The 20118-nt window shown below is 44.0% G+C and overlaps 1 protein-coding gene across 1 annotated transcript; it reads left to right on the top strand.

The window, feature by feature from the left end:
* The first annotated feature begins 2466 nt into the window (after positions 1-2466).
* Fabp12 (fatty acid binding protein 12) lies at positions 2467-8261 on the top strand. Its single transcript, XM_052178799.1, is given in 5 exon segments — positions 2467-2583; positions 4256-4428; positions 6233-6301; positions 6303-6335; positions 8211-8261. Coding segments are annotated over 5 exon segments (399 nt in total). The 5' UTR covers positions 2467-2510.
* Positions 8262-20118: the final 11857 nt, after the last annotated feature.

Below are 20118 nucleotides of genomic sequence, written 5' to 3' on the forward strand. Positions count from 1 at the left end.
CATATAGTGCATACAGTGCATATTGCGCATATAGTGCATACAGTGCGTATTGTGCTTTCCCCAGCCTACAATTCTTCACAATGATTAAATGAAACCCAGTATGACAAAAAGCTGGAAAATCTTGCATGGCAATCATCTTTGTAGTAGTTTTAAGCTCTAATGTACATCTGTACAGTGTCTATATCTTTCTATAGAAAGTGTGTGTGTGTGTGTGTGTGTGTGTGTGTAAAATCAAATGAGTATGTTCCCTGAGTCCAGATGCTACATCATTTATGAAGCAATAAGAAATGCACCAATGGGAGAGACCACAGAGCCACTAAGGTTCCGTTGTTCTTCCAGAGTTGCATGGAGTTTGGCCCATTGATAACAATGGGAATGTAGAGAATCTGAAGGAAAGTGGGAACAGACAGCAGCCCTTTACTGCCCCAAACCAAGAATATAATTCCCTCAACAGGGGGCACATTCCAGCATCTCCCCATCCTCACCCCCTTTTCTGATCTGGCAATAATAGTATATCAAATAATGTTGTGGGGGGGGATTTGGAGTGTGACTCAATGGTGGTGTGTCTGCCTGTTGTATTTAAGGCCCCATGATTCATTCTCAGCAGAACCAAAAATAAAATTGCCTTTAGCAATGGTGATGGAGACAAGTGACAGATATTCATGCTACTCTGTAGCTGGCCTAAAACTTAGAAAGCAGTGTACAGCAATACCTTATTTAATCCACTATGCTAGCTTGCCACATACACCACATACATCCTGGAGGGTGACCAGAGGCTTCTGCAAACTCTGATTACACCAAAACTATGGCTGGCTGTGCTTAATGGCTATTTATTTTCCTAGCACAGATTAACACTTCCTTACTGCTTAGTTGCAGACAGTGATTAGTCATTCTGTGTCCCAACCAAGAAAGATTGGAAAAGATAATCACAATCTGCATTTCCATGGAGCAGACAGTATGTATCTGAACCTTTTTTCCAGGGCTATGTTAACCTCTGCTGTTGTGATATAGCCAGGTGAGATGGAAATATGTAGACATCTGATACACACCACACACACACACACACACACACTTCACCTTATACATCAGAAGGGACGAGCAAGGAGAGGCTAACATGCTGAAGGCATTGGTAAGATGTGCAATTCAGAATGTGGGAGACAGAAGCTAGCCTGAACTCTGAAGCCCAGGTCGTGAGCCACAGAGCAGCACCATTGCCCTGTGGTGTCTTGTTCAGGGAGGTTCCAGCACACGAGGAGCTGTGTCCTTAGGGTGGGGGGACGATATGAACCTATCATGGGACATAGCATCTTCTTCATGGGGATTTTAATGCCTTCCATTTGAGAACCACCAGGTCGTTTCATACTCATGGCTACTGTATGGAATGGTCATAAATTTACAATATTTATACAGTAACATAAATAAACCATATCAGGTTGCCTAGCTTTAGAAAGAAGAACTAACCAAAATATTTTCTCTTTACTGCGATAGCTAGGATATTTAGTCAGTAGTATATATAAAGTACCTTGGTCTTTTTAGTCATATAACACCAGTTGCACCATTTACGTTTGTTGAATAATTGTCAGAAAAAAAGTTGACCTGGTTAATTATCTTCCCAGTTGATGAGGGAAACTGAACATTCTAATGGGAATGACAGACGCTGTGCCTCCTTTCCTGTCTTAAGGGATTTTGTAACACCAACCTTTCTTGATGCCGATACAGCAGCGTTAGGCAACAAGCACTGCTTAGAACCCACGGGGACATCCACAGAGAAAGGATGAGTTTGCCCTTCAGGCTGCTGTTTGGAGTCCTGCTCTCTCATTGCTGTGTTTCCCGTCCTACTTCTGGTCACAAGTTTTGAGCCAGTGAAAGTCCTTGTAGGTAGGTAGTAGAGCGTTACAGTCAGGGCTGAACAGAAGAGAAGTCAGTCTAAACCAAGGAGCTTACTAAGAGGGTCTGGTGCTGTCTGAGCGAGACCAGCTGGTGAGAGTGGACCACGCCCGGAAAACAGTCTCCTTCCTATCACAGTTGTTAGTCTGTGCTCAGCCGAGTGCAGTGGCGGTTCTGACCCCCGGACTACCTTTTTTATTTTTTATTTTATTTGTTTATTTATTTTTCATGGTGGAGGTTTTTCAAGACAGGGTTCTGAAACTCAGAGATCCTCCTGTCTGTGCTTCCCAAGTGCTGGGACTAAAGATCTGAAGATATTTGCTACCACTCCCTGGCCCCAGACTACAATTGTTAGATATTATGTATGCATACTCTCGGTATTTTAAAGTATCAAGAAAAACATAAAGGAATATAAAACCACCACTCAGCCAGCCTGGTGGCTTTTCACAAATCACCTCTGGGAAGACGAAGACCCGGGTACCGGAGTCTGTGGTATAAGATAAATTTCCTCCTGGTCTTCTTACTGTTTTCTGTATTCAGAGTTGTATTAAAAACATGTTCCAAACCCATTTCAGGGAATGCCAGTGCACACATCCATATGAAGCAGTTTTCATTGAGACACAATGGTGGACCAGCTTCAAGGAACATGGAAATCTGTTTCTTGTGAAAATTTTGAAAACAACATGAAGGAATTGGGTAAGCCATGTTTACGTGTATGTTATACACAGCATGAGCTATGTTTATGCATACATTATATCCAGCATGAAGGATACTTTGGTGACATATGATATGTGTGTGTGTGTGTATGTGTGTGTGTGTGTGTGCGTGTGTGACATAAGAGTCATCTGGTCCCTCTAATTTCACATACAAAAAATATTGTTGATTCACCACCAGAAAACAGTTCTGTATAAACTAGATTGAGATTGGTATAATCTCCATGGACCCATAGAAACTAAATACATATATACCATGTATTAAACAGAAAACTACTTTAGTAAATAACTTATAATAAAGGCATACTTTAAAATAGTAACTGTTTTTGTAGACACTGGCTCTAATGTTTAGGGACTTTTGTTTTCTCACCTCTGCTGGCTGCTGACTTTCCTTGGAGTGTGAACCCAGCAGGACCCTTGCCGCCATGTTCTCTCTGCCCCTTTTCCTTCTATAGTCTAATATCTCTTTCCTTTAAAAATTGTTTTTATTATTAGTCACTGTTATATGTGAACACGTGTGTGTGTGTGTGTGTGTGTGTGTGTGTGTCATGGTGTTGTGTAGACGTCAGAGAACATATCTGTGGAATCTTGATGTTTTTCCTTCCATGTTGTGTGTGTTCTGGTGTTGGATTTAGGTCACAAAGCTTTTCTTTCCCCCTCTGAGCCATCTCGCCAATGCCTTCATTCTCTTATGGGCATACCCATACCATGATTTCAGCATAATCTCTGTGCTGCACACCTTCTGAGTTCCTTCAGCAGGTAAGGCAATATCCACAGGGTCTGAGAATGAGGACATGAATAATTCAGAAGCTATTATCCAACCAGATATATGCTGTGCTTATATACCAACAGGAAATAGGAGAAATGCATTACAATATTCCCCCAAGTCATCTGCTAGACTGTGCCTTAGATATTGTTGCCCATGGAATTCTATTTCTATTGAAAGCATTCCCATGTGGACTACCAAAAACTGTATGCACACGGCAGTTCACTGAACCTTTATTTGTAGCAACAAAAATAGAAATGTATCAGTCCTAGATGGGGATAGAAAAAAATGAACTTTGGTATATGCATTTCAAAGAAGATGATGCACATGCAGAAAAATATCTTTATGTACCGGCATTAAAATCTTTAAGACATAAATATAGGAAGAAAGGAAAGGTGAGTGCCAATATATTCAATGAACTAATTATATGCTTAAGATCCTATCTATAGAGAGTTGGCTCTACAACATTATAATGCATATAATGCCAATTATTGCACATTTAATGCTAAATTTTTCTTATGAGTATTTTGCTGTAATAAAATATGTAGTACTGAGTTGTATAAAACTTTGTGTCTGGTAAGTTTTAGTGTATAATGTTTTTATTTATTTTCAATTTTTAAATAATAAAATAACATTAAAAAGTGTAATGTTGAGCAAACAACCCAAACACACATACACACACATCACACAAATAAATGAATACAACCCAAACATATGTATACACACACCACACACAAATAAGCAAATACAAGAAAAATAGATTTTGAATTCATACAGCATGAAGCCTGCCTACTGCAGAACCCTCCTCCTTGGCAAAGAATTGGGCAACTAGAAGGAGTCCTTGAAATCAACAACAGAGGTAACTATTTGTCCATTACCTTCCTCCCAGGAGTGGGAAGAGCCAGCCGGAAACTGGGCTGTCTGGCAAAGCCCACCGTGACCATCAGCACAGATGGGGATCTGATCACCATCAAAACCAAAAGCATCTTTAAAAACAAGGATATTTCCTTCAAGCTGGGAGAGGAGTTTGAGGAAATCACACCAGGTGGCCGAGAAAGCAAGGTGAGGCCTACAGCAGATCTTCAGAGGCCTTGCATATGGATGTTAATTAGAGATATTGTGTTAGGATGCAACAACCAACATACATTTCAAGAGTCTCCCAGATAAACTTTTGCCTAAATACTAACAGCCACAGTCAAGAGCAGAGAGAAAGCAAACACACGCCTGCCTGCTTTCTTCTGCAGTAGGTTTTCCTCTCCGTACACTGTCCAGCCTCGCTGCACCCAGGTAATTCTCGGCACAGAGAATGGTATCATACACGGGGTGACAGGAGGCTGGGCTTCCGACCTGACCTCAGTTACCCACCAGGGCCACCTCCAGACTTTACAACAGGTCAGCCTGATCAAGATAATTCCTCCTTACGATTCCTCCCAGCTGGCTCAAGGTCCTGTGAAGTCGGCCAGTACATTTGCCCCTGTATGGGAGAATAAAATTCTTTGGTGGGCACCTGAAAATGCCCGAGAAACACTGTGTCTGGTGCTGATGCTGAGTGGACCACATTTGGAGAGCAATCTACCTAAACTGGTATTCAGCCATCTCAGAAATGGAAGTGCTCCCTGTTATTCTATACAGGGCTTCCCACACAATGAACACGATTTGTATTAGCTGATACCAATGACCCTGTAACAAATGAGAATATATATATATACATATATATATATATATATATATACACACACACACATACATATTATACATGTATATGTAGTAATATATGTAATATATTGTAATATATATGTAATATATATTGTAACTCAGAATATATAAGAAGTGTTGGGGTGAAGATGAGGTTGTGTGTTTGTATGTGTATGTCTGTGTGTGTGTGTGTGTGAGAGAGAGAGACAGACAGACAGACAGATAGAGACAGAAAGAACACACACACACACATGCATACACACACACACACATGCATACACACACACACACACACACAGAGGTGGGGATGTCTGTAGCTTGTAATCTCCAGGGACCCAGGCCAAAGGAGGTTTAAATACCTGTTCTTGCACCGTTCCAAGCGTGGTCTCCTCGGTGAACAAGGTAAAGAGACTCCAGACTCTGCATTCACAGTCATAATGTGACACACACAGTTTTCCTTTTACCTCATGCCTCCGATTGAAATGCAGCATTTATTTATACTATGTGCTCCCCCTGCATTTTATTAATTGTGTCACCAGTTTCCCTTTGTAGATTGATCATCTCAACAAAGGAGCTTACCCTCTGGGTCCCAGTGCCCCGTGACTGCTAGATCAGAGTCTATCAACAAATTCTTTGTGTTTGTTTTGTTTTGAGTTAATACCCTCAGTTGATCTCTGCTAAGGGTAATATTCTTACCCTTAAGATAAGAGGGATTATTACATCCTTTTGAGAGAGTTTTAATGAACATGAAACTTGAAATGCTGGTGCATGTAAATAGGAAGAATTTTGACTGAAACAATTAATAAAGGCATCTCAGATATCTGATAAAATTGTCAAGAGACGCTAAAGAAGCAAGAGCAGTCTGCACAGACAAAGCCACCTCGGGAAGAACGCAAGGGGCCTTTTCTCCCTGAGGTCTCACTGGGATGTGAGCTGGTCTCTTGTTGTGAAACAGACTCATGCGATGCTTAAGGGTGAGAAGTCTCTAGACTGTGAAAGATAAAGTTCCCCTCTTAACTTACTTTTGTTATTTAAATCTTACTCTCAGCAGAACAACCATCCCACAGAAGTGCTGTGGGGAAGGTTTTGAAACAAACAAAAAAGTTGTAAATACCATCTTTTTAACATCAGGGTTGGTATGTGCTGACCTAACTCTGGTTCTGTTTTACAGAGCACAGTAATCTTAGATAACGACTCCTAGGTTCAAGTCCACGACTGGGATGGCAAGGAAGCCACAATCCCACAGGAGGCTGGTGGACGGGAAAATGGTGGTGGTAAGTTCTCTGGTGATTCTGGTGATTCCTTGACTCCTGAACCTACCAGAAAAGCACCCTGTGCCTGCCCTGAAGCCAGAAGGAGCCTGCTTCTTTTCTCTTACAAGACTTGAAAGGAAACATTCACAGATAACCATATCTTTGTAAGAATTTGAAACCCGTATGGGTTGAGAAGTTGAAACTCTAAAAAGAATTTAAAAAATAGTGTGTTCCCTGATCTCCCACTCACACGTGAACTAAAGCAAGCGCGGAGCTGTGCAATCAGGGTTTCAACACTGACCTGAAGGAAGGTGGCCCTCCTCTGGGTTTATCACAGCAGGAGAGAAGAAAGTTCTCAGTTAGAGGGGTGTGAGGCTGAAGGGCCAAGGTGGTTCTCAGGGTAGGATGAGGGCAAGCAAGGGCGAGCCCATGGTGTTATTGATGTGGTCCTCACACTAATCCTGTGAGGTAAGGCGCACTGTCCCTCTGAGTCCAGGAAACAGATTCGTACACTGACTTACCTACTCAGAGAAAGCTGGAAAGTGTGCAGCCCTGGGATTAGCCCTCAGTCGCTGAATGACACTTTATCATCCCTCCCCTTCCCTCCCTCCCCTCCCTTCCTCCTCTCCCCTCCCCTCCCTCCCCTCCCTTCCTCCCCTCCCCTTCCCTCCCTCCCCTCCCTCCCCTCCCCTCCCTTCCCCTGCCACCTTTTTCAGTCCTTCCTCCTCCCCCCAGGAATGCTCTCCTGGTCACCCTTCCCTCTTCTAAAGGGGGGAGGGAAGCCAGGCACTGACTCTTATCCCAAACTCTACCAGTACCACAATGAAAAGAAAGAAAGAAAGAAAGAAAGAAAGAAAGAAAGAAAGAAAGAAAGAAAGAAAGAAAGAAAGAAAGAAAGAAAGAAAGAAAGAAAGAAAGAAAGAAAGAAAGAGAAGGAAGGAAGGAAGGAAGGAAGGAAGGAAGGAAGGAAGGAAGGAAGGAAGGAAGGAAGGAAGGAAGGAAAGAAGGAAAGAAGGAAAGAAGGAAAGAAGGAAAGGAAGGAAGGAAGGAAGGAAGGAAGGAAGGAAGGAAGGAAAGAAGGAAAGGAAGGAAGGAAGGAAGGAAGGAAGGAAGGAAGGAAGGAAGGAAGGAAGGAAGGAAGCTATCTCTGGTAACCTCTGATGCAGTGTAACAGTCCAAGTAGTTCAAGATGCAAACTGCACTGAGGAAAACAGAGTGCTCTCCTCACTCTCAAGACACAACATTTTTCTTTCTCAAAGGAAGGTTGGATTTTTTTTTTAATTCATAGAAATTTTATTATTTTTCTGAAATGGCGGGATTAAGAATGAGCCTATAGCTTCTTATAATGACACTAGTCAATAGGTGGACGAAGGTTCAATAGTAGCAGCTCATGTGTAGTTACCGGAGAAGAACTCCAGACTCCAAGGTTTTTTCTCTGTAAATCAGAACTTTGGGCAAGTCATTTCACTATGACTTGATTCCTTCTGTGGTGGACAGTAACTCTTAGAAGGCTTCCCAGGAGAACTGAACACCATATGAGTTCATCCATTCTTTGAAAACCATGCAGTATTACATTTGTGTACGTTAGTATACTTATTTAAAAACCAGCCCGTATGTAAGATTGCAAAAATGCTTCAATGTAGAGCCTTAAATTACTTGAATAAGAGCTTCAGATTACAAACTGCATTTCCTTCTCTTTTCATATCTCTGAATATATAATTGCAAATTCCATATAGAGAGACCCAGTATGCATAACATATCTATAACCAGTGTCTGTATAATGAAGGTCTGTTTCCACACTTGCCAGAATTGTCACATGTGGTCAGCACTTAGTTAATATTTCTATGTGTCAGTTTGATCAGCTCTACTGAAATATTTCCATCTTCTGTCCCCTAGGAAAGCGCAATGAATAACGTCACCTGTACCTGAACATACCAGAGAGTTTAGGAACACTCCATCTCAAGGTCTCGGTGCTCTCAAATTGTCATCCAAACTAATGATGTTTGAATAAAACTCCCAAGTAAAATCTTTGAATGCTTGCACAATATCAATGCATGTCTGGCTTTTTAAGTTATGGCTGTGTGCTAGAGTATAGCAGTGGAACCTGTGAGAGGAGGTAGACTCATCAGCACAATGCACAGCTAACATCAGATTCTCAGAGAGGACTAATGCTCAATTACCCTCTCAATAAGCATGGTCTGTCTGTTCTAATTAAATGTAATCTTGAGTGCTTAGGGCATAGTGTTATGCTGGGGCTGACCATGAAAGACACATTTAGAACTAAGGGACACTCCAATTAAATGCTCAAGTCTGTTTCGAGACCTTTGCATGTGCAGCCATATTGTGGAAGGCAGCTATGGTGGAGAGCAGTCTGCTCTGTCCACAGTGGGCCTGGGGTTATGTTAGACACCACACGGATCTGACACCTAACTTTGTAGATGGACTAAAAAGGTCCTAATCAGTGGTTGTCCACTCTAATCTTGAGGAGTTCATAAGCAAAAGGTTACAAAACAAGTGTTTATAACACTTGGACAGAATGCTCTAACATCACTTTTGTGAATTAATTTTGTAGTTAGTGACGAAGGTTGCATTCAAATCAGTGACAAAGACTTTTGTCTGGGAAGAGAACCAAAGGTTCAGTTCTGCCTTCTCCTTTTCAACAATCAGTGAAGCCATCTTCCCACGCCATAGCCTTGATACAATGTACAGGACCTGGTTTATGTCAATAATCATTATTTAGAATATTTAAGTGATATGGAATTATCCAAAGGAAGCATAACCAGCTCTTCATATTCTGGATGGTTTGATTTCTCCTTTTAGATCATATTCTGCAAGTTAGATGGTCTCAACATATTACTAGAAAAGTCACGATAGATGTAGGAGGCGTGGCCATGCACACCTGTGATACCATCACTCAGGAAGCACAAGGATTGAGAATATAAGTCTAGGCTACATAGCAATACTCCATCTCATTAAACCAAGAATAAATAAATCAACAAGTAAATAAATGGATACAAAGTTCAGTTAAATAATTTGATTACTGTTGAATATTTTCTATCTAGTGAATCTTTGAGATAGTAATGCCCTACTTGAATTATTGGGTTGATAACAGCCTGAAATGAACAATGAATGTCAGTACAGACGATAGACTGTGCTTATCAGTCGGGTCCACGGTGTCAGAGGCTTCAGTCCATGACTGAATGGTTCTTTTGCTTTTAGGCCTGTGGCAAGGGAGGACATTGAGGGAGCGAGTGTGCACTGAAGTGCAGCTATTCTCCTCATGGGCAAAGGAGCAAAGAGAGAACAGGGGAGTCAAGGGGCTCAGGTCCCTTGAAGAGCAAGCCCCCAGTGACCTAACGCCCTCCAGCTGGACTCTAGTCCCACCCCTTCCTAATAGCGCCATAGCCTGGAGACCCAGCCACCTTACCCTCATGAGAATATGGGCCTAGTTCACAATCCACACCATAGCTCGGATTGGTTTTTGAGCTGTACTTCAGCAATAGTTACTGTATGAGACATTTCTTCTGAGTAAGATCGTCTTCTTGGTGAGACATTTATAAAGACATGGACTGAGCGTCAGAGAGCTTACGTCTTTGGTGTAAACATCCTCAGCTGATCAGTGCTGGCGCAGTTACACACTAAGCTTGCAACCTGAAAATTCATGTTCTTCAGCAGCGATGTGAGATCCTTCCCCAGAAATAAAAGTAATAATTATTAGAGTTTCGTTTGGTGTCTTTGTGTGTAATAGTAGTAATACAGTTCAAACTATGAGTGCTGGCAAGTCAGTTTGGCAGTAAAAGGCACTTGCTACCAAGCTTTAGGCTACACGTGGTAAAAGGGCGTGAGGGATCCCTGAATGTTTCCCTCTGACCTCCACACACAGGCTTGTTATGTGCATGCATGTGAGTGCACACACAAACAGAATAAATAATTGTGAGAAAACATTTAAAAGACTACAAGTATTAACTTGGAGTTGTAACGCCTGAGAAATCTACCCTAACCTAAACTCTCATGTCCTGGAGGGATCAGGAAACAACCTGCTTCAGCCACAGATGCAAGAGTTGACACAGCCGAGAGAGCTTTGCCTCATCAGTCACGAGTGTGAGGCGGTTTCCAGGAACTGTTGCTCAATGGACCACACACAAGCCGTCAGATCTAAGGGCGTGAGGCATGAAGTCAGAGAGAGAGCTCCTAGGAGTCAGGTTAGCAGTTAGGGCTTTGTGCTTTGTCTCGAAGACTGTTGGCTGTTGCGGGTATTATATATTTAGAAAGCGTTTACATTGACAGAGTGTGGCATGACTTGGAAATGCACTCTTAACACTGGGCAGGACTCTGGGGATCCCGGAGTAGAACTCTTTATTCAACAGAGTAGAGAACGGAGGTGTCCTGGAGAGGGAGATGCCAAGGTCCCTTTTGTATTGTGTGATCTTCTCTTAGCAAGCGCTGTCAGCCATTTCACGTCCTCACAGACAAAAGCAGAGAAAGACAGAGCCACAGCATTGTTTTGTTATTATTATTATTATTGTTATTATTATTATTATTACTATTATTAGTGTTATTTTAAACAGGGTCTTTCTGCATAGGCTGGGCTGGCCTCAGACTCTCAGAACCTTCCTCCCCAAGCCTCTTGTATCTGATGACTACAAACGTGCACCACCACAGCTGGCTAGATTTGGGGACTTTTGGAGATGGAATCTCAGTATGTTGTTCCTGCTGGCCCTGAATTTCTGGATCAAGCCATTTTCCCGTCTCAGTCTCCTGAGAAACTGGTACACAGCGCCTTGACCAGAATCATTGACCAGACAATTATGTAAATAATTGTCTAAAGCCAGTCTAAAGTCAGGTACAAACAGGGCCTCATTTAAGCTTCCTCACTCAGAGATGGGGCCCCTTTCCCTAAAACTTGCAGCTTAATTTTAATTACTAACAATAATCACCTTTCTAGCAATGGACCTCTCATCCAGTGTATAAGGTGTAGATGCCAAACGAACAAACAAAACAAACAACAAAACCCAAGCAGAACTTGATGCTGCACGCTCCGTCACCAGGGCAGGCTTCAGCGAACACGTTGAAAATTACCTTTCCATCACTTCCTGTCAAATGGTCCTGATTTTCTGTTGGCTCTGCACCCAGCCTTTTCAGACTACAATTCACCTGCCACAGTCAGTGCTAGGAATTAGATATTTTGCATCCCATTGCTCTAACAGTGATGCAGACACTGAAGAAGATACAATTATTGTGTAAAGTTGTGGTAAAGTAATGAGATAAAATTCACAGCAATTACTTCAAATACAGGGTTGGTCTTTTTTTTTTTTAAAGAAAAAATTGTTACCAAGATACAGTTCACACCCCGTAAAGCTCACTTGTTAAAATATAGAGCTCGATGGTATACTTAGCATATTTATAAAACTGTCAATCATAATCTAATTGTAAAACACTATTATCACGCCTCCTCTGCCTGCAGAAACCTGTATTACTATGAATCAAGAGTGTATTTCTTTTCTTGATTTAGAGTAACAGATCTTGTGGTTCTTGAATCCTGAGCACCAGTTGTCAAGGGTGGGATTCTGTGAGAAACTGCATTGTGCTTGGCAGTCTCTGCTTTGTTTACTCCATTATGGGGAGACTAAAGTATGTTTCAAAATGAAGAGGTTCTGATATTTCCAGAACTGCAAACACTTGGTTAATTCACAACAGCCCAGCCAGAATTTCTTGTAGCGCCCCCTACCTCTGCAACATTGCCTTGCACCCTCTGTTTCTTCCAGCTGGTTAAGTTATGCTCCTCATGCCCATCTGGTATTAGCTCTTAAACACCTCTTAATGACAAGATTTAGGCTGAAACAGCTCAGTGGAAGAGCACTTGCCTAGCAGTCCAAGACCTTGGATTTGACCCCTAGGACCAAGTAAACATAGCATCCTGAGGATGTCATAAACGGAGAACCTCTCTCATTCCTGACCCGAGATTGTACCAGTGATGTGCCCCACGCACAGATGAGGGCTCCAGGGGCTGTACCAGTCAGTAATGTGCAGAATGTACAGACAAGACCTTTAGGGGGTGGGTCCTTGTTTCCAGTGCCATTGTGGTCACAACGGTCAGAGTTGTCCTTTGTCATAAATAGCTAGAACATGGGCAAAAATATTTGAAGCAGATGTTTTTGAAGATTAGAACATAGGAAATCCAAAGACCATGCTAGCTTAGGAGCAGAAAACATTTGAAATGGGCTCCACCGCAGACACAGCGTTTTGCTTAGCCACAGCTTTAATGGTAGTACTGTGACCCAGGGCAGTTTGAATAGAATTTTAAGGCACCTGCGAGATGTGGGAAGGGTTCTGTAAAGGAGAGTGGCGACAGAAAGTGGAAGCTACAGTCAGTGATTAGGGTGCCTTGTGTTTACACAGTATAAACCTCACTGAAGCCAGGAAAAATGGCCAAACTGCTGTGGAATGAGCCCTCAACAGACCTCAAGGAGGGCAGGGAATAACGCTGAGGCCAGGTAGAGCAGGCAGCCTGAGCACCCAGGAAGACAGCGGGAAGCGACTTGTCTGGCAGTAGAGCTAACCTATCCCAGGAGTAAAGGCTATGCCAGAGCCAGCTTAACCAAGTGAGGCGAGTCGTGCTGGAAGAGTTAAATATTATCCAAATACAATGCACGCTTTTATGAAAGTCTAAATAACTAAAACCATTACATTAAAACAACTTTAAAAAGAATAAAAAAAGAACAATGAGCAACACATCTTAAATGAAGACCATGAGCATGCAGGCAGTCAGGAAGATGGCCTCTGTGTCCGTCACCATCCAACACTGTTACACAAGCCAAGAAGACTGCCCCTGTGTCCGTCACCATCCAACACTGTCACACAAGCCAAGAAGACTGCCCCTGTGTCCGTCACCATCCAACACTGTCACACAAGCCAAGAAGACTGCCCCTGTGTCCGTCACCATCCAACACTGTCACACAAGCCAAGAAGACTGCCTCTGTATCTGTCACCATCCAACACTGTCACACAACCCAAGAAGACTGCCTCTGTATCCGTCACCATCCAACACTGTCACACAAGCCAAGAAGACTGCCCCTGTATCCGTCGCCATCCAACACTGTCATACAACCCAAGAAGACTGCCTCTGTATCTGTCACCATCCAACACTGTCACACAAGTCAAGAAGACTGCCCCTGTATCCGTCATCATCCAACACTGTCACACAACCCAAGAAGACTGCCTCTGTATCTGTCACCATCCAACACTGTCACACAACCCAAGAAAACTGCCTCTGTATCTGTCACCATCCAACACTGTCACACAAGCCAAGAAGACTGCCTCTGTATCCGTCACCATCCAAAACTGACACACAAGCCAAGAAGACTGCCTCTGTATCTGTAACCATCCAACACAGTCACACAACCCAAGAAGACTGCCTCTGTATCTGTCACCATCCAACACAGTCACACAACCCAAGAAGACTGCCTCTGTATCCGTCACCATACAACACTGTCACACAACCCAAGAAGACTGCCTCTGTATCCGTCACCATCCAACACAGTCACACAAGCCAAAAAGACTGCCTCTGTATCCGTCATCATCCAACACTGTCACACAACCCAAGAAGACTGCCTCTGTATCTGTCACCATCCAACACAGTCACACAAGCCAAGAAGACTGCCTCTGTATCTGTCACCATCCAACACTGTCACACAACCCAAGAAGACTGCCTCTGTATCTGTCACCATCCAACACAGTCACACAAGCCAAGAAGACTGCCTCTGTATCTGTCACCATCCAACACTGTCACACAACCCAAGAAGACTGCCTCTGTATCTGTCACCATCCAACACTGTCACACAAGCCAAGAAGACTGCCTCTGTATCCGTCACCATCCAAAACTGACACACAAGCCAAGAAGACTGCCTTTGTATCCATCACCATCCAACACAGTCACACAACCCAAGAAGACTGCCTCTGTATCTGTCACCATACAACACTGTCACACAACCCAAGAAGACTGCCTCTGTATCCGTCACCATCCAAAACTGACACACAAGACAAGAAGCAGGCACACAGTCTGTAAATGGAAAACCATCTTACTTTGAAACAGATCCAGACATGACAGCAGTGATGGAGTTAGCAGATACGGACTTTAAGTTATAAATATGCTCAAACGCTGGCGGATTTAGTGAACCTAAGCATAATGAGATTAGTGGAAGATGATGAAACCTCCAGAGCTAAAGCCAGTAGAATATTAGAAAGAAACACTTGCAACAGAGGCTAAAAATGGCTAGACCCCCAACAAAGAAGGCAGTGCGTCTGAACACACAGAAAAAGGATCTACTGAGCACACTGACTGAAGTGAAGACTGGGCGGTGCTTTGGGCTAAAGAGAGTCCCTTATTCAGGTTAAGCATTTTCTCGGAAGCCACAGCCAATGACAATTTGATATGGAGGTGCCCTCCTTCCAGGGTGGGGTTGTAGTAAGTCCTCAGAAATCCCTAAAAGTGGTGGCATATTAGGTAGTGTGCCATATTAGCCACCAAAAATTCTTCTTGGAATAATCTAAATTTAATGATACAAAAAATGTTGATTCATACAAATCTCTTCTATTAAACTCATTAGAAAAGAAAATGGTGCGACTGTTTGGTTTTACTCTCTGTGATACAAGAAAGGTTTCTTTAATGTTTCTCTACGTTTATAGATATTTCACAAATTAATTTGCATATGACCTTATGTTATTTAAAAACAAAACTGACATTCTTCATTGATATGTTCCAAGGAGGAGGAGGGCGTTTGGTTTTGTTTTGGGTTCTCTGTACTCTCAGGAGGAAGAACAAGTCTTTGCCTCTGTGTAAATACTGGGCAAGTGGGTCAAGGAACTTCCTTAACCATGAAGTAGTATTTCCCACGGATTTCCTCAAGGTGGCACTATGTACAGTAGTAATGGTCACCTGTGTCACTCCTAACAGCCTGGATATCTGAATCATTTTTCTTTTATCCTTTAAGTCTTTAAAATCAGTCACATTCTTACCCTCACTCCCTGCTAGGACTGAGCCCTGATTGTTGGCTATGCTAGACGCATTCTGCATCTCCTTTCTCTTGGGTAAACATGTGAAAGTGGGATGGCTAGGTAGATCATAAACACACACCTGAGTTAAAGCGCAGGTGTGCTCCCAGACACCCCGCCCGCACTGCGTGACATGTCAGCCCCATGCCTCCTCGCCGACAGATGCAGTCATCTTGTCTTTGCTCTGTTCCAGGAGGGGTCCAGTCAGGCCAGCCTTTTCTAAACCATCAATTTCTTAGGTTTGATATATTTTCAGTTTTTTTTTTTTTTTACAATTTCCCCCAAACTTAGGAGGTTTACATCTAAGGGCAAAAAATGCATGGAGTAAAATAATAATTGTTTTCCAAAAAGTTTACTCCCAATGTCAGGTTCATGTTTTTAGTGTAAGCCTTTTGGACGCTCCTGTCGGGAGTCCTCAAATGACACTTTGTTCTGGCTCCTCAGAAAGCGTTCTGTCTTTGATATCTCTATCAAAGCAAGGCATTGCTGGGGAAAGGACTGGGTTAACCTCAGTAATTTCCGAATCCTGGCTGAGCAGGCTCCGCAGGCCCTGCAGGTCCTGGGGGATAGAATGTAGACAGCTGTGACAGGATGGGGGTTGGGTGGGGTGGGCCTGGGGCGGGGCTCTCAATCGGTGCAGCTGGTATCCTGGGAGGATTTTCTCTCCTCTCTACCCTCTTATAAAACTGTAGAGATTTCAGGTTATTCTTAAATTCAAACATTTGGCAGGAACAATACTGCTCCAGCTTTGAAGACACTTCCAGAGAAGGCCTCTGCATTTTCAAACTCCCAAGTCCACACAATTGTCAATCCAAGAAGAAATTAACACAAATATAAAATAAGTATATTGAGTATGACAGACTAAGGTAGTATTTGTCAACTCTGCCCTCGCAGAGTAAATATGTTTTAACTTTTTAATTGATTCTCTGTACCCCAGGCCCAATCCTCCCTCTCTCCTTTCCTATCTGCCCTCTGCCCTTGCACCGCCCCCAAAGAAACTTTAAAACAATAAAAAACAAAACAAAACAAAGAAAGCATAGAAAACGTCTCATCGTGGAAGCTGTAGTGTCACAGTGTGTCCCACAGCACACCCTTTTGTCCACACATCTTCACTCGCAGAGGTTCCTTGCAGCGAGTCCTTGGGCTGGCTCAAGGCCTCCAGCTTCTGCTGCACCATCAATGCTGGATCCTCACGGGGCCTCCTGTCGCATCTCCTGCTGTTGCCCAGTGTCATGGAGGTCCTACAGCTCTGGATCTTCGAGATCTTCACCGTCTCCAGCTGCTCTTAGATGAGGTGAGACATTGGAGTGGCCCAACTCGAAGTCCTGGATCTGGGTTTGTGGAGTCGCTGAGCTGGTCAGCCTGCCGGTCCCCCCCACACGTGCACCACAGGGTGAGCTCCCCAGCCCTGCCCGGCAGGCTCACCCAACGCTGCAGCTGGCAAGAGGGAGGCAGGGTCAATCTCTTTCGCTCTCATGTCCTTGGGGCTGGCTTACCAGAGCCTTCGCCATCAGGGCCAGCTCTACTGTGTTGCCCAGGGCAGGGCAGGGCCAGCTCTCCCAACTCCCTCAGGTGTTGTTGGGGGGGGGCATCTCCCCTGTGCCCATGCCACCTCACAGCAGGCAAGTGGCAGGACCAGCTCTCACTCACTGGCATCCTCAGGGCCTGCTTAACGCCCACCCCAGCACCATGGGCAGAGCTGCCCAGGTAAGACATGGGGCCCACTCTCCTGAGTGAGAGGTAGGGCCAGCTCACCAGAGTGTCACAACAAGTAAGGGAGCGGGCCAGCTCTGCACAGCCCTTGGGCATCGCAGCCCAGACCAGCGATGTCCGCATGGTCTTCAGTGGTAATATGAGCCACAGACATTGACACAGACCTCTGCTGCTGAATGGCCCTGAGCCCAGACGTGACCTCGGATGGCAGTGCAGGCTCCCCACATCGGGCCATTCCTCCCGCCCCCACGTCTCCAGTTCTGCGCTCTTCACAGTGCTCAGGCTGCTCCACTTCTCCCTCTCCCACCTCCACCACACACTTGCACGTTGCAGCCGTTCCGGCTGTGGGCAGGCCACATGGTTGGTGGGCCTCTGGGTGTCCCCACGCGCTCACACCTCAGGGCACGGCAGATCTCTCAGTGTCCTCCTGAGCATTGTGGTGTGACTGTGGGCGAGCCCTTTGTGAGTCTACAGCCCACCTGTGCCACTGTGTGGCATGGTGATGGGCAGGTTCCCGGATGTCCACTTCTCCACCTGATCATTGTGGTATGGCTGTGGGCAAGCCTTTGTGTGTCCATACCCCCCAGCCACAAATACCTTTAAAAAACAAAGATTCAATTGATTCCTTAGATAACATGCTCTACACCCAAGTTGTAAATAATTTATTCTATTTTGGAGGTTCTCAACCTTCCTAATGCTGTGACCCTTTAATACAGTTATACATTCCTTTAATACAGTTAAATACATTCCCAAATGACCTTTTTAAAAAAAATTAATTAATTTATTATATGTGTATACACTGTAGCTGTCTTCAGACACACCAGAAGAGAGAGTCAGATCCCATTACAGTTGGTTGTGAGCCACCATGTGGTTGCTGGGATTTGAACTCAGGACCTTCAGAAGAGCAGTCAGTGCTCTTAACCCCTGAGCCGTCTCTCCATCCCCCTAAATGACCTTTTAATACAGTTCCTCGTGTCGTGTCAACTCCCAAAATTGTTTATGTTGCTACTTCATAACTATAATTTTTGCTATTATTATGAACTGCAATGTAAATGTCTAATACTCAGGATATCTGATATGCAACCCTAAAGGGGCTGTGACCCGCAGCTTGAGAACTGCTGTTTTATTTTCTTTTTGGCTAGTATTCAACTTTAGGGGATAACGTGTATTCAGATTCAGGAGGCACTTAGATAGAATTTGGGCTGTGAACAATAAAATGCTACTGAGAGACAGTAATTGCTGTATGGCGGTCCATGTTAGAGGCACGTTGGAGAAATACCAACAACGATAAAGAAAGGGGCCTCTCACCTCTGAGTGCTGTGGCTTCCTGCCCCAAGAGAAGCCATTTCACTGCAGCACAGCAGGGCTGTCGACGGGGCGGGGCCCTCACAGAGCATTGCACAGAGCTCCAGCTTAGAGTGGGCGAGCAGAGCTCAGACGCAGCTCAGACAATGTCAGAGGTCACTGACAATGCCCTTTCTTGGCCTCAGGGTATTTTGTGTAGCCTCAGTGTATTTGCCACTGACACTGGGCTGGGCACAGGAAATCTGTCGCTATCCCGCCCCCTCCCCACCCCCGAGTCACCTGAATCAAATCAGCAAACATTTCTGTGCCTCAGTAAAAATGCAGTGATAAGTATGGTGTCACAGTGTTCTTGAGAAGATTAAGACACTAACACATGTAGAATGTGTCCTGGTACACAGGACATACTGTGTTCACCTGACATATAGCTATTACTAGATAGCAACTATGACTTATTACCTCCCAGCTATAATGGAGACACAGAAACATACCGAGTGCATGAGAGAACACTCCAAACTCAAACTGATGAAATTTGGAATCCCCGCTACCTTAAATTACCGTATAGACCTAATTTTGAACTGGGAATAGTTTCTACCCTACCCCTTGCTCATATTTCTAATTCTGTGGCTCTACAACTGTTGTTAGTGTGTAGTTTCTGTCTGTCTTTCATTCATTCTTATTTGCTTCTTTTCTTTCTTTCCTTTGGTCTATTATTATTATTATTATTATTATTTGGCAAGGGGGCAAGAAGTTGGGACGGGGTTTCCTTATGTAGTCTTGGCTGTCTTGGAACCCACTTTGTAGCCCAGGCTGGTCTTGAACTCAGACATCCACCTGCCTCTGCCTCTGCCTCTGCCTCCTGAGTGTGGGATTAAAGGCGTGCGCCCCCCCCCTGTGCAGCAACACCATGTTCATGTGGGTTCTGAGCACTGACGTGGAGCCGCATACTTCCCAGGCCATCTCTTTACCAACTGAGCTCTGGTCCCTGCCCCTCTACTTTATGAGCATTCTTCTGCGTCTTTCCCGGGACTTTGCTCCACTTTGCTCACGCCTTTGGCGCTTTTCAGAGTTCCATGGTTGTGTTACCCCCACCTTTTCCTTCTTTCTTCTCTCTTCCCTCGCCTTTCTTCCTCTTCTCAAAGGTCCTCACATACTCCAGGCTGCTTTCAAGCTCACTATATAGTCAAGGATGACCTTGAACTCCCGGTCTTCCCTTCTCTATCTCCTGAGAGTTAAGATCGCAGGTGTGGCCGCCGTGTCTGGCTAATAGAATGGTGGGAATTGGACCCAAGACTTCATGCATGCTGGGCAAACATCCTGACTGAGCTGTAATACCAGGCCTAATGTAATTAATTCTTTCAATATAATCTTTGTCAGTTGGGGCATAGTTTAGAGCTTTCATAACCTGGAAACACAATGTTTCTATTACTTAATTCATGTTTCCAATTCTGGGATGCCTGCTAACATTAGAACAACTGAAGTAGCTACAGCTGGGCCTTAAGACCCGTGATTTTCAGAAGAATCTGTCATTTAGACAGATATGCCAAAGCACAGTGTTGAAATAAATATTTTTATGATTAGAGATGATAAGCTTGGTATTACTTTTGCATAACTGCAGCATTAGAAGAAGCTTTGTCTATTTATTTCCTGTAGTTTCTTTGATTAACTTTCCTGTTTGCTACATTCTCATCAGCAAAAGAGACTAAAAGCCCCAGGTTACCACTAACCATTATGGCAT

This window comes from Apodemus sylvaticus, chromosome 4, assembly GCF_947179515.1.
Source record: "Apodemus sylvaticus chromosome 4, mApoSyl1.1, whole genome shotgun sequence".
NCBI classification, from domain to species: Eukaryota; Metazoa; Chordata; class Mammalia; order Rodentia; family Muridae; genus Apodemus; species Apodemus sylvaticus.